The sequence below is a fragment of the Moschus berezovskii genome, chromosome 25 (genome assembly GCF_049115385.1).
Source record: "Moschus berezovskii isolate FMDL1 chromosome 25, NW_MosBer_1.0, whole genome shotgun sequence".
Lineage (NCBI taxonomy): Eukaryota > Metazoa > Chordata > Mammalia > Artiodactyla > Moschidae > Moschus > Moschus berezovskii.
Window position 1 is genome coordinate 5,424,726 of NC_142484.1, and position 14,388 is coordinate 5,439,113.

At 46.6% G+C, this 14,388-nt stretch overlaps 1 protein-coding gene across 6 annotated transcripts in view; it reads left to right on the forward strand.

The window, feature by feature from the left end:
* Nucleotides 1-13,406, forward strand: part of KMT5B (lysine methyltransferase 5B) — a 55,931-nt gene extending 42,525 nt beyond the window's left edge. For all 6 annotated transcript variants that reach the window (XM_055415344.2, XM_055415345.2, XM_055415340.2 and 3 more), the window contains 2 exons: nt 1,414-1,610; nt 9,099-13,406. In XM_055415344.2, coding sequence (XP_055271319.1) covers nt 1,414-1,610; nt 9,099-10,576 — 1,675 coding nt within the window. In that variant the 3' untranslated portion in view covers nt 10,577-13,406. The remainder of the gene's footprint in view (nt 1-1,413; nt 1,611-9,098) is intronic.
* The last annotated feature ends 982 nt before the right edge of the window (nt 13,407-14,388 follow it).

Genomic DNA, 14,388 nt, shown 5'->3' on the forward strand with positions numbered 1-14,388 from the left:
GAGTTCAGCAGTGCACAGTATAGCGATAAGAGCTGGGGTGGGAGGAGAGGAGGACAGCTGCTTGCTGGGTGGAATGTGTGGGGTTGCCTGTTGAGGGTTCCTTTTTGCTTAAGGGGAAACAGCAGTGGGTCTAGGTGTGCAGCTCGCGGCGGAGCAGCAGATGAGGTGCTGGCAGGTGGTTCACACGGGTGCCGGGGCTCTGCCCGTGGAGACAGCTGGCAAGTTCAGGGAACTTCCGCTTTGGGGAGGCAGAGCCAGGGATGGTCTCACTTGTTGCAGCAAGCACATATCACTGTCATAAGTTAAAAAGAAGAAATCAAGGAAGTAGAGAAGCAGATGAATGGTCATTTTACTTTAAAAAATTAATTTCCAGATAATTCCACCTATGATCATTTGTTTTGTAATTAAGTATGGCCCATCTTGGGCTTCCCTTCAGCTCAGCAGTAAAGAACCCACCTGCCTGTGCAGATGTAGGTTTGATCCCTGGGCCAAGCAGATCCCCTGGAGAAGGAAATGGCAACCCACTCCAGTATTCGTGCCTGAGAAATCTCATGGACAGAGGGGCCTGGAGGGCTACAGTCCATGGGGTCACAAAAGTGTCGGACATGGCTTAGCAACTAAACAATAATAGGAATAATCAAAGCAGGTTACAAATCATTCTGCTGCTGCTGCTGCTGCTAAGTCACTTCAGTCGTGTCCGACTCTGTGTGACCCCATAGACGGCAGCCCACCAGGCTCCCCCGTCCCTGGGATTCTCCAGGCAAGGTAAAAGCAGGTCTTTTAATGTCTCTTATTTGGTAACATTTTGTTAACTTAATGATGTTCATCCAGTAACTTTAAAGGAGGAATTTTACAGTTTTCATTATTCCAGAAGTGAGGCTTTCACTAAGATAGCTTAGCCTTCCTAATACAAAATTTTAGTTAAAATTTATTTGTATCTAACATTATCTTCTAAGTAATGACTTCAGTTCAGTCGCTCAGTTGTGTCCGACTCTTTGCGACCCCATGAATCACAGCACACCAGGCCTCAATGACTTAATTTATGGATTATCTAATATCTCTTTTAATTCCTTCATTCTCAATATTCAGTAATGAAGTGTTAAATTATGCAGAACAAAGCTAGGATATAATTAACAGGTGGGTTATTTTTACCTACACTTGAAATTCTGCAGGGTCCAAAACCTTCTCGAGTGATTGACAATAGTCATAACACAGGGTCTTAGGTCTGGGGCTTTGGGGCATTAATTTTATCTCCGTATTTCTTTTGAGAGCCCTAGACTTGGCAGCTTGCAGTGATGATTAAACCTCAGCCGTTCATGGCACCTGCTGACCTGATGTGGACAGGTGCTCTCAGCAACCAGGCTGATGGCAGTGAGTATGCTGTTTGTGTAACCTGTGCTGTTTCTTTTTCAGACGGGGAACTGGTGCTTTTAAATCCAGAGTGGGACTGCCTGCGCCTGCTCCTGTTATCAATAGCAAATACGGACTCAGAGAAACAGATAAACGTTTAAATAGGCTTAAAAAGTTAGGTGACAGCAGCAAAAATTCAGACAGTCAATCTGTCAGCTCTAACACTGATGCAGATACCACTCAGGAAAAAAACAATGCAAGTAAGTAAGGGAGGTTTGATAAGCATATCTTTTTTCTTTTTTTTTTCAATATTTTTACAGAGTTTGCTTTCTAAAGCATGCTTTAGTAGTTTTGATCTTTTGAACATTGAGAGCAACCCTGGGATTCATGCACTTCACCAGCACTGCAAGGTTCTAGAAGTGATTCAAGCACAAAGCAGTCTGTATCATGCCTCCGGATTTTACATGGTACTCAATTGTCTGCTTTTCTTGAACACTTGGTAATGGGACATTAAATTTCTTCATCACATGCTCCAGGGTCATCATATGTTTGACAGAAAGCTTTCAAGCTGTTAGTTTCTCTGTAACAGTGTGGTTAGGTCTGCGCGGAGACAGGACAGGGCAGTAGCACACAGACACTTGTGTGTCCTGCGCTGACCAGTTTGTTAGCAGGGGTGATGGGCTGGGGGTTCAGAGCTTCTGGCCTCAAGGCTTCCACCTTTTTACTACCCGCTTGCCGTTTTCAGAATGAACTGACCCAGTTCGCCAAACCACCAGTCCCCAGACTCAGAGTTGTGGTAGAGCAGCATTGTGACTGTCACTGTACCGTGACGAGGTGTCATAGCCACTGCCAAGAGTGGGAAGAGAGATGGAAAGGAGAAAGGGACAAGCTTTAAGATCCCAGTGGCTTGTGGGGGCAAGACCTAATGGAAACTGGAAAAAGAGAATGAAGAATAAAGAGAAAAGAAAGAAGAAATCCCAAATGAGCATAAGAAAGCACGTCATGTTTGTGGAGCTTTGACATCCTGGAACCATTCTGATCGCTACTGGTCTTCATCTGGGTGACACGTTTGCTCTGGTGGCCACTAAATCAGTAGGCTCTTCAGTCTTTCTTGTCTCTGATAAGAATAAAATTTAAAAGTTTTAACTTGATAGTCCCCAGAATATGCCTATTTTAGCACTATAAATGTCTGTACATACTTCTGAGCAGTAAGTGCCCTCTGAGGTCTGACTATTTTAGACTCTTTTTTCCTGTCTTCTGATGTTTTCAGCCCCCCTCTGGGTGCTCTCCACTACAGAAAGCCCCAGAGAGAAGGGACGGTGTCTCCCGTGATGGTGAGTGTCACTGCCGTGAGTTTCCAAGTCAGCCTCTGCTGGAGTTGGAGGCCAGGGCTGGCCTCTCTAGTGTGGAGGGCAGTGCTCTGTTCCTCTTCAATCTTTAATGTCTAGAGTGAACCAAAAAGAGCAGTTAGTTTGTCATTCACTGTTGACTGTTGGTTTTAATAATAAATGCAGCATAATCAACATTTTGTTTTCTGAGTCTGGTTCCTTGGTGAAACTGGAGACTTCTGAAGCCCCTTTTTATAAGTGTCTACATGATAACACTTAGGAGCGAGCCGCTGTCTGCGAGTAGAGATGGCCCCGACACTGTCCACGTGGCTCTGTGACGTTGGTTGGGGGCGTTTTGTGTTCTGACGCATTAACTCTAACTGATGAACAGATACTGAACTCAATACACCGCTTAGTTTAAAAGATCAAAATAGGGGGACAAAATTTTTGGAAGGTGCTGAGTGTTCTATTATGTGACCATCTCGGGAATATTTGTTAATAAACCAAATACGTGTTCAAAGTCTGCTATTGTTAAAGAGATAGAAAAGTGTGTGAGGCTCAGGCCCTTCTGTCAGGGACTTTGAGCCTCAGAGGCTCCAGAACCGGACTACAACACAGTAACTCTGAGGAGCTGACTACTACTTCCTAAAGGCTGGAGGGGGCAGGTAACCCTTTGAGCAGTAGTCTCAGCATTACAGACTAGAACTAGCACTTTACTGTGCCTGCTCATATTGGGGTGCTTCCTTTATTCAGATTACCTTTCTACAGAATGGCTGTCTTGAGTAATTCAAGGGTTGGCGTAAGTAATGGTGAGGGTCATGAGACAGTTACTGGACGTGGCTCGGGGCTCTGAAGGAGCTCGAGGCTCGCTCTAGCCATCTCTGAGAACCTTGTTCACTAAGTATATTTGTAGCGATGTTTCTCAGGCTCTTCCAAGTGTTCTTTTAGGCTGTATTTCTTTTGGTGTTTGTGTCTTGACCATGCTCCTCTACCTGTTGAAAGGAGGACCTTTTGAGTCTGCATTGGGTGCAAGGCCAGAGCTGCCCAGCCTTTCTCCTGCGCGGCATGGGCGAACCTCAGGTGGAGGTTCCCATCTTACCCCGCGGTTTGCTTAGAATTCAGCAGCTCACAGCTAGAGAGGAACTGCTTTCTTTGAACAACATACCTATTCTTCTTAAAGAAACATTTCTGCCTAGTTGGAAGAAAAAATTACTTCTTCCTTCCATGCAGCTCCTGTTTTGGAATCTTCTCAAGAACCACAACTTGATTGTTTGCTTTAGCATCCAGAGAGGAGACAAGAGACCCATTTTCACAGAATCAGTCCACAGACCTGAACTATATGCTGTTACTAGAAGAGTCAGGGGTTTTTGGCTCTTGTGCCTCAGTGGCTAGGCCAGTCCCCACAGTGCTGCTTCAGGATGTGAGTGCCAGTCCCAGAGGACTCCCCCCAGGAATCATCTCATTCAGCTTGACTGAGGAGCACCCATCCTGGAGATGGACTGGGCCACCACTGGTCACTCTCTCCCCCCCCACAGACATCTCTAGTGAGTCTGAACGCTCTTTTCTACTGAGCCTACAGGCTGCTTCCTAATCCTTTCCAGCACCCTGTTCCAGGCAGACATGCCCATGGTGGTCCCGTGAGGTGGAGCCTGCGTGTGGTGCCTGATGAATTCTGTGAACTGAAGTCCTTAGACCCCATGTTGTGAGCATCTCACTATGTGTGGCCTCATGTCCCCTTGGTCCCACCATGTGTGTTTTTGAGGCTCTTCCAGTGCAGAGCGTGGATGCAGCCCAAACCTTTGGGGTGCTTTGGCGTTGTTTCACTGCGCTTGTTTCTGGCTGTCATTCTTGAACCCCACGCAGAGCTGCCTGGTGATTTTGAGGGCACCCTGAGGTCACCACAATAGCCATACCGCAGGTCCTTTATCAGGAGCTGGCACTGGCCCCCAATAGCTCTGTGGTGTGCCTTAGAGGCCACGTGACAGTGTGGTCAACATCGAGCCACCACCTCAGTTCAGATCCATCTCTGCTGCTTACCAGATGGACACTCTTGACAGGCACGTGAGTCCACGTGAACCTGGTTTTCATTTAGGGTATTAGCTCTTTCTTCAAAGAATGCTTATTAGGATTCAGGTCATACTAATTTGCCACCCTGCGCTGTGCCTAATATATACTAACAGCTAAGAGTGTGTGTCTCTACCTCAAATCACTGTCTAGGTTTATGCAGTTGGGATTTGTCCCCCACAAGGGAAGGGTATCACATGGTGTGTTAGTGTTGAAGCCAGGGGAGCCACCACCCTGCCCACCTCCACTGTGTCAGGATCTGTAGTCTCTTGATAGACTTTTCTTAGTTCAGCACCTCTCCGTCAGCCTGCTATTGCTGGCACTCCCCATGCAAGAGAGGGTAGCGGCGCCCCGTGGGATGGTGAAGAGCCCTGGGCACTTAGTCCCATTGCTCCCAGTTTTCTTACCAGCTGTGCCACTTCTGTCCTTTGGCTTGGGCACACCTTTGAGCTGGGCTTCTGATAAGATAATGCTTTTCAAACAAAAGGAGACTACACCGATAAATACATAAATATGTACGTGAACTCTACTGCAGTAAGATGCAGCATCTCTGTTGCACTCTTTAGAACACAGACATACTAAAGGGCTTGTCCGTGGTTCACTGCAGTCAGCCAACAGCCTCCTGGAAGGAAGGGTCCAAGGGGGAGAGCCCAGATCCAGAACCACCACACAGTGAGATTCATCCAGGGCTTAAAGCGAAGTGCCAAGTGTAGAGAACCTCAGGTGACATGAGGAGTCACAGGGGGGTAACCTGTCATGAAGGGCTTCCTGAGAGGTGTTTACTGAGCTGTCTTGAAAGGGGGTGAGAAGTTGGCCAGGTGGACCGTACTCAGAGCAGAGGGAACGTCCTAAATGAGGACGTGAAGACCAGTGGAGGATTTGAGTCAACAGAGTCATCAAGGCTGGGATAGAAGGGATGGGACCGGAATTTAAAATTTTGGGCTTTATTACGGGAAGGTTTCAAGCCTAGAGGTGACCGGAAGTCCTCAGAAAATCCCCCTGGGCTGTGTGGTGGGGAGTGGAATGCTGGGGAAGCAATAGGGGGCAGGGACAGGGGGGAGCTGGCGCCAGAGTCACGGCAGGAAACGGTGGCATTGGGAGTGGAGAGGGAGGTGGGTCCGGTGATGGCCCAGGAGTGAACTCTTGGAGACGCGGTGGCCGGCCTCAGGGATGACCTCTCCGTTTCCGCTCAGGCAGCTGACTGCCCGGTGGTGGTAGTGAACTAGATGGAGAACAGGAGGAGGACCATGGGCTTGGTGGTGAGTTTCCTTTGGGCGTGTTGGCTTTTAAGGGGCTTGTGAGGGAGCTCAAGGTCCCAGGGGCCATCTGGTGAGGTGGATATGTAATTAAGGAGGGACTGGGGCTAGAGAATGTGGTATGGGAACTGCCAGCATGTCAGTGTGGACAGCCTGGTCAGAGGGGCCGCTTAGCCCTGGGAGACTGAGTTTTGAAGGGGCCTAGGACGCAGAGGCCTGCAGAGTGCAGGCCACAGGGCAGATGGACGAAGACTGCCAGGGATAGGGACAGCCAGGGAATGGCTCTCGTGAACAGCCAAGGAGAGGGGCCGCTCAGGAAGAAGAGTGGCTAGCAGTGTCTCCTTAAACCGAGAAACAGCAAAGGTTCCAGCTGAAATGTCTTCATGGGTTTTCATAGCAAGGAGAGAGATGGCCAGAGCTCTCTCTTGAGGGTGATAAACTGGATCCAAACTGCAGGGGGATTGCTGTCAAGGATACAAGAAGTCCATGATCATTGCGAAGAGGTGACGGCAGGCCTGAGACGAGGACCGTGAAGCTTGGCCATAGAACAGTCCTCGAGCCGTGGAGAGAGGTCACCCAGCACCCACACTGAGAAGGGCGGACACCAGGGTACTGGTGCGTCCATCAGTAAACACACCTCCACTCGCCTTGCAGGAACCTTGTAAGCACAAAGAAACGCTCTAGCAAAAGCATTCCCTGGATATCCTTATACTTTAAAAATAATTTCTGGCAAGTTCTGGGTAATTCCAGTTCACGATATGATGGTTCTCAAGTTGAGTGGCACCAAACTTTACTGCTACTACTATTCCAAGAATAAGTTGCCTCGCTGGTGGCAGCCTGCAGGGAGAAGTGTGTTCTTAGCTCAGTCAGGGGATAGTGTTCCTGGGATTCTGCTGGTTTGGAGATCCCAAAGCCACTTATGAACCAGTTCCTTAGTACAGAGACTCCTGTTCTTGGTGGTCTGATACTTTGGGGATTCTGTTAGGCAGTCTTGCTCCTCTCTCAATAAAATTTGCCTAATGGTAACCTAACTTGCTCAGCCATGCAGAAGGAACAGCAGTTGCCCTGGGCGACCCCCAGCATGGAATGAATGATAGTCTTGTTGGGAAATGTACTGGGCTTACCCATAGTAAACTGGTTTTCATTCTCTGTTTTCTGCTAAGAAGTGGCAAATATTAGTTTGGTTATCTCAACATCCCTAGTGAATGATTTAAAGAGGTATTTAGATGGCACAAGGTCTTCAGGTGGGGAATGCGAAGCAGACGAAGTCATGGAGAAAAGGTCTCCTGTAAAACACTGTAAATACAGATCCGGTGCATTAAGTAGAGAGAAAAACATGGTGGAAGGCAGCGGCAAGGTCAGAGGTTCCCATGGAGGGACGTTAGCCTTGAGTCGCATGTAAGCCTTTTGAGAAGGCCTTCAGCTGTCATATTAGTGCCCAGGTTTTGTCCCCACAGAGACTGTTACAGCCTTTTGGGATCCTTGTCCAGAGGAAGGAATTTGGGTCCCCCTGTCCCGAGTGTGACTCCAGCTATGCACTCTTCTTCTCTCAGTCTAGTCGGCAGTGGGCAGTCACTGGCGGGAGGGGGTGAGCTAAACCCTGCAGCCTCAGTCTCTGCAGGTGCTCACAGCCCTGAAGGGAACAGTTTCAACAGTGCAATATTTAGAGTAAATGTCTACTGGGAGTGACAATCTGTGGTTCTTGTTCAGTCGCTAAGTTGTGTCCAACTCTGAGACCCCAGGGACTACAGCACACCAGGCTCCTCTGTCCTCCATGGTTTGCTCATATTCATGTCCACTGAGTCGATGATACTGTCTTAACCATCATCCTCTGTCGTCTCCTTCTTTTGCTTTCAGTCTTTCCCAGCATCAGGGTCTTTTCCAGTGAGTCAGCTCTTTGCATCAGGTGGCCAAAGTATTGGAGCTTCAGCTTCAGCTTCAGCACCAGTCCTTCCAGTGAATGTTCAAGGTTGATTTCCTAAGGGATTGACCACTTTGATCTCCTTGCAGTCCAAGGGACTCCCAAGAGTCTTCTCCAACACCACAGTTCAAAAGCATCAATCCTTCGGCACACACTCTTCTTTATAGTCCAACTCTCACATCACTACATGACTACTGGAAAAGCCATAGCTTTGACTATACGAATCTTTGTCAGCAAAGTGATGTCTCTACTTTTTAATTTGCTGTCTAGGTTTGTCATAGCTTTCCTTCCAAGGAGCAAGCATCTTTTACTTTCATGGCTGCAGCTGCTGTCCACAGTGTTTTTGGAGCCCACGGAAAGAAAATCTGGCACTGTGTCCACTTTTTTTCCCTTCTGTTTGCCATGAAGTGATGGGACCAGATGCCATGTTCTTCGTTTTTTGAATGTTGAGTCTTAGTCAATGTTTTCACTCTCCTGTACTCATCAAGAGGCTATTTAGTCCCTCTTTCTGCTATTAGAATGGTATCATCTGTGTATCTGAGGTTGTTGATATTTCTTCTGGTAGTCTTTTGAGTCCAGCCTGGGATTCATCCAGCCTGGCATTCCACATATGGTTCTTAGGATCTCTTTCTCAGTTGAAGACATTGTGATGGAATTTGTCTCCTGGAGCCCTTCAGTCATGTGTTGCTGTTCTGAATTACTGGTCAAGTACCATGCTTTGAGTTAATAAATAATGGATTCTGGAAACATTTTAAATGATGAGTTTAAGAAGAACTTATGAACAAAAAAAATACTGGTTTTGCTTAGCTTTACTTCAAATATTTTCTGCGGTAAAATTAAACCAGGAGAAGAAATCCTCAGTTTGGACTAGTGTCCTGACAAGCTGAGAGTGAAATCTAGGTCCTTGCTGTGCTAAAGAACTGTTTAACCCTGAGTTTACTTACCTGGAACGTGAATCAATGCTTCTTCAGTTAGAGGCAGAAATTAGAGGGATAACGTAAAGAAAAACTGTAGGAATTGCTTGTGTGCAGACAGAAACTCACTTGGGTCCTGTGTACCACCTGTGTGTGGAATTGAAACACTTCACAGCTAATCGTCTGGGTGTTGGCATTGTTTCGTTGAACATTTCTGGGTGACCAAGACTGTTTTTCACCTTTATTTTTCCTTTTAACTTTACAGCTTCTAACCGGAAATCTTCAGTTGGTGTAAAAAAGAACAGCAAGAGCAGAACATTAACAAGGCAATCTATGTCAAGAATTCCAGCTTCTTCCAACTCTACCTCATCTAAGCTAACTCCTATAAATAATTCCAGGGTACCAAAGAAACTGAAAAAACCTGCAAAGCCTTTACTATCAAAGATAAAATTAAGAAATCATTGCAAACGGCTGGAGCCGAAGAGTGCTTCAAGAAAACTCGAAATGGGAAACTTGGTACTGAAAGAGCCTAAAGTCGTTCTGTACAAAAATTTGCCCATTAAAAAAGAGAAGGAGCCAGAGGGACCAGTGGAGGCCACGGTGGCCAGTGGGTGCTTAACCAGACACGCGGCGAGAGAGCACAGACAGAACTCGGAGCCAGGCGCCCCTTCCCACGCGGAGGGCGCCCCCTGCACCTACACAACCAGGCGGTCCATGAGGACGAGGATGACCTTGAAGGAGACCTCCGACATCAAGCTTGAACCAAATACGCTGGATGGCTGTAGAAGTGACTTGACAGAATCTTGCCCGGAAGGCAGCGAGCAGCCCGCTCCCGCGGCGCCGGACGAAGAGCAGGCCCACGAAGCTGCACAGAAGGGGGAAGCCAGGTGTCCTAAGAGCGACAGCGGCACGTCCAAAAAGAAGTCACAGCCGGGGAAGCTGGTGCGGCAGCTGGCAAAGGCAGAGGAAGCCAGCCCTGTGCACGAGTCTCCGGGCAGGGCCGGCGTGGGGCCAGAGGCGGCGGGGGCCCACCCCGACTCGGGCGAGCTCAGCGGCGTTGAGGGCGTGCCCGGAAGCTACGCTGACTGGGCCCCTTCGCCTGTCAGTGCTTCCGTGGTGACATCAGAGAGCTTCAAAACAAAAGACGGCTTCCGAACTGCGAAAAGTAAAAAAAAGCGGCGGATCACGCGGTATGATGCACAGTTAATCCTGGAAAATAACTCTGGGATTCCCAAGTTGACTCTTCGCAGACGTCATGACAGCAGCAGCAAGACAAATGACCAAGAGAGCGACGGGATGAATTCATCCAAGATCAGCATCAAGTTGAGTAAAGACCATGAGAACGATAACAACCTCTATGTCGCGAAGCTTAACAGTGGCTTCAACTCAGGATCAGGCAGTGGTTCGACAAAACTAAAAATCCAGCTAAAGCGGGACGAGGAAAGTAGGGGGCCGTACACAGAGGGGCTTCACGAAAACGGGGTGTGCTGTACTGACCCCCTGTCCCTCCTGGAGTCGCGTATGGAAGTGGATGACTACAGTCAGTACGAGGAGGAGAGCACAGACGACTCCTCCTCTTCGGAGGGAGGTGAGGACGAGGAGGAGTATGACGATGACTTTGAAGACGACTTTATCCCTCTGCCTCCGGCCAAGCGGTTGAGGCTCATAGTTGGGAAAGACTCTATAGATATTGATATTTCTTCCAGGAGGAGAGAAGATCAGTCTTTGAGGCTTAACGCATAATAAGCTCTTGGTCTTAACTTGACCCGGGATAACTCCTTTAAAGAGATAAAAGATTCCAGTCAGTTATTCCTCAGCTGAAAACGCTTCAGTGGCAGCACTTCTGTTGTCTCTCCACGCATCAGCATAACACTGTAGAAAGTGTACAGCGTTCTGACTCTTCTTAAAAAAGTCTGATTTGTGCAAATTTTTATTGTACTTTTTAAACAGCCTTCTTATGTGCAATTCTGAGTTAGAGGTAAAGCCCTGTTGTAAAATAAAGGCTCAAGCAAAACTGTACAGTGATAGCAACTTTCCACACAGGACATTGAAACCAATAATGTGGCTACACGGTTTCCTTTTTTTTTTTTTTCTTTTTAACTTTAAAAGCATCAACTGGCTCTTTAATATATGACTAAACAATAATTTGAAACAAATCATAGCAGCAGCATATTAAGGTTTTCTAGTATATGCTAATATCACCAGCAATGATCTTCGGCTTTTTGGTTTATTTGCTAGGTGTTTCCCCCTTGGAGTTCTGTCAGCTTCACACTGTTTGCTGGCCCAGGTGTACTTGGTTAAATAGCAGACCATCAGGTGGGAGTCAGATTGGTTTCTTTTAAAAAAAAAAAAAGTACAATTACATGCGTGACAGCTAATTTTCAGTACATTACATGTACAAGGGTAGCAGTGTGCAGGATGAGTTTCAATACAGCGTATTTATTGCTTGTCATGTAAATTAAAAGACCTTGTATTTAACACTTTTCAATCCTTTTAGATAAAATTGTTCTTTGCAAGAATGATTGGTGCTTATTTTTTCAAAAAATTTGCTGTGAACAATGTGACGCCAACAAGCGACATTTACCTAATGGACTTCAGCTCTCTTAATTTGGGTCTTCGAGTTTTCTGTTGCACTTGTAAAATGCTACAAGGAATATTAAAAAAAAATATTCACTTTAACTTATAATAGTTTATGAAATAAAAACATGAGTCACAGCTTTTGTTCTGTGGTAACCTATAAAAATGTTCGTCTTTGAAATTCAGTGTAAAGAACTGAAAACAGTGTATATGTTGTAAATATTTGTGTTGTGAGAAATTTTTGTCATAAGAAATTAAAAGAACTTACCAGGAAGGTTTTTAAGTTTAGAAATATTCATGCCAATAAAATAGGAAATTATAAATATATAGTTTTAAGCACTGCATCAGTGGGAGTTCTTGGCTTATGTTAGTTTATGTTTGAAAATATCAAAGATTTTTTTTTTTTTACTATATTATCAGTTACACAAAAAAGAGGAGTCAGATTTAATTTGTTTTTGAAGCACTTTGAAAAGAGAAATTAATTTTTAACTTAATGAGCAAATTTTTGATTACTTCTTTATGTTCAATACCAACCTTCCATTTCTCTGGATTATTTTACAAATCATTGGACAAAGAATTTGAGAATATAAACCTGTAGCAGGTGTTTGATACCAGTGGGTCTCTTTATTTCTGGGAAATGTGTACATGTGCTTTCGGATATACAGTGTTCCTGCGTAAAATCAATTTAGGGAATTCGTGTAGTGTCTAGAAGAGTAGCCCATATCTTGAGATACTGAAAGGCCTCTGCAGGTGATGAGCAGTCCAGTGGGAAAACCTCAGTGCTTACTGTTAGGACTTCGTGATTCCTGCCAGCTTCTGGGTTCTTGGGGACATAATTTAAATTAAGTTCCTTAAAACTATTGCTAGTAGATTCCAAATAGAAATTGGTAATATTCGTAAAGGCTCTCTGCATTTAAAGTTTTCCCCTCCTTCCGTCCTTGAAGGAATCACTTCTGTGGTCTTCTCTCGTCTCAGCCCTGTCTGTTGCCGTGCAGTTACAGCCCTCGGGTACTAACGTGGGATCAGGTGGCCCACCTCCTCGCCTGCTCACACCCCCTTGGCTCGCTCCAGCTAGAATCTTCACCTCTCGAAGTCGGGCGGCCCCACAGGTCTGTCCCTGAGCACGCAGAGCACTTTACAGACTCACCGAGCCCTCCCGAGCCTCTGGGTGGCCATGGGGGCAGGGGGCTCATGCGCCAAGATCACACTTAGACCTTGTGTCCAGGAGCACTGGAGCACAGTGGCTCACCTTGATTGGTAAGAACCCCACCTAGTTTGCAGTCTGGAAGAGGTTCAGAGACCACATCTTGAACCGTTCTTTTGGTACACCAACAATAGCCACTTCAGGAATTTCAGTCTTAAAGGAAAAAGTAACAATACCACATTTCCCACTTTTCTCCATTTTGTAAGCTTAACTTATTTATGACATTTAACTTTACTGAGGCCCCGTCTTTGGGGGCCCACCTTCCCATGGGTCCGGAGCAGTTATGCCCGGCGGTCACTGCCTCGGGAGGCGGTGTGCACAAGCGCTCGGCGGCCGTGGCCGACGCCTTCCAGGGAAACCTGACTTCCGTTTACAGTGAGGGGCCTCAGAGCTGGCCTGCCTGTGCTGTAGGACTCTGTGGAACGCCAAGTCCACACAATGCCGACCACTTGGAAGAGGTTGCAATCAATAAAACTTCTAGCCTGAGCTTATGCAATGATTGGTAAAGATTGTGGCATTGTAAGAATTAGGAAACGATCGATCGTAGAACTATATGTAAAGTATTCAATTTTCAATCATTTTTCAAATTACTGTTTTAAATTGTTTTGCTGAGTTGTAATACTTTTGAGATACAATGTATTCCTTGTACTGAAAGAATGAAAAAAAAAAAGGACTTTTTCAGCATTTGAGGTAAGTTCTTTAACGTTTCATTAAAAAACATTTTTTACAAATATTTTGTACATGCACTTGCAGTATTGAGGTTAATCATTTTAATAAATTCGGAAATTAAAACAGTTTGGCCGGTGTTCACTGTATCTGAGAAGATCAAAGTGGTGACTTTGTCCACAAGGTTTTCTTTTACAGTAGAATTTGTAAAAATCACACGTTCTGAAGCTTTCCAGTATCTCTGCGTGTTGAATTTTCTGAGCCCTGGTCTCCTGCTCGGGTGCCATTTGGTTTAGATCAGGGTGAGCATACATTCCTCTCAGTGGGGAGACCACTTGTAAACTGCATACACTCCCAACCCTTGAACCTGAGAAAGTTAACTAATGGTTCCTGACTTCTTGGTTTTTTCCCACATTGAACTGGACAGAACTGGTGCGTCCAGGACTGGTGTGGGTCCCTCTTCCTCTCCCAGTTACTGTAGCAAAACCTAGTCAAGAAAAGACTGACTTAGGAATCAGGAAACCTGAGTTTGCCCAGTGCTGCAACATGTGGGTGACCCTGAGCAAGCTGTTCACCCCCACACCACCTCTTTGGAGCACCTGTAGGTCAGCATGGACACCTGGTCCTACAGCCAGTTAAGCTGCAGGGTGAGCCGCGTCCACTCTCAGGGTGGTCGGCATGAGAGGTGCAACCAGGCTGGAAAGACTTCCTGATTAATTGCAATACCCACGTGAACTTGGGTTCCCAGTGTGAAAAAAAGCTAAGAGCTGGCCTGGTAAGTCCACGGCCGCTTTCAGAGGCTCGAGTCTGCTGTCTGCCCTGAAGCAAGTTGCTCCTCCTCCATGACCAGTGGCTTGACGCCCGGAGTCCACCTGTGAGTTGTTCCAGTGTGAATATGCGCCCACGGTGCTCAGAGCGGCACTCAGCCGGGTGAAAGCCTGCTCTGACCTTGTGTAAACCCCAGGACTGGGAAGTGTGACCTCTCTTGCAAGGGAGGACGAGAAGGCCTCCAGCCTCCTCCCTTCCCCGATGTCACAGAGCTTGGGCATCGCTTATGTTGAGTGACGGGCCCAGCAGGAGAGTGGGTTTTGACTCTTCCAGAAGGGGC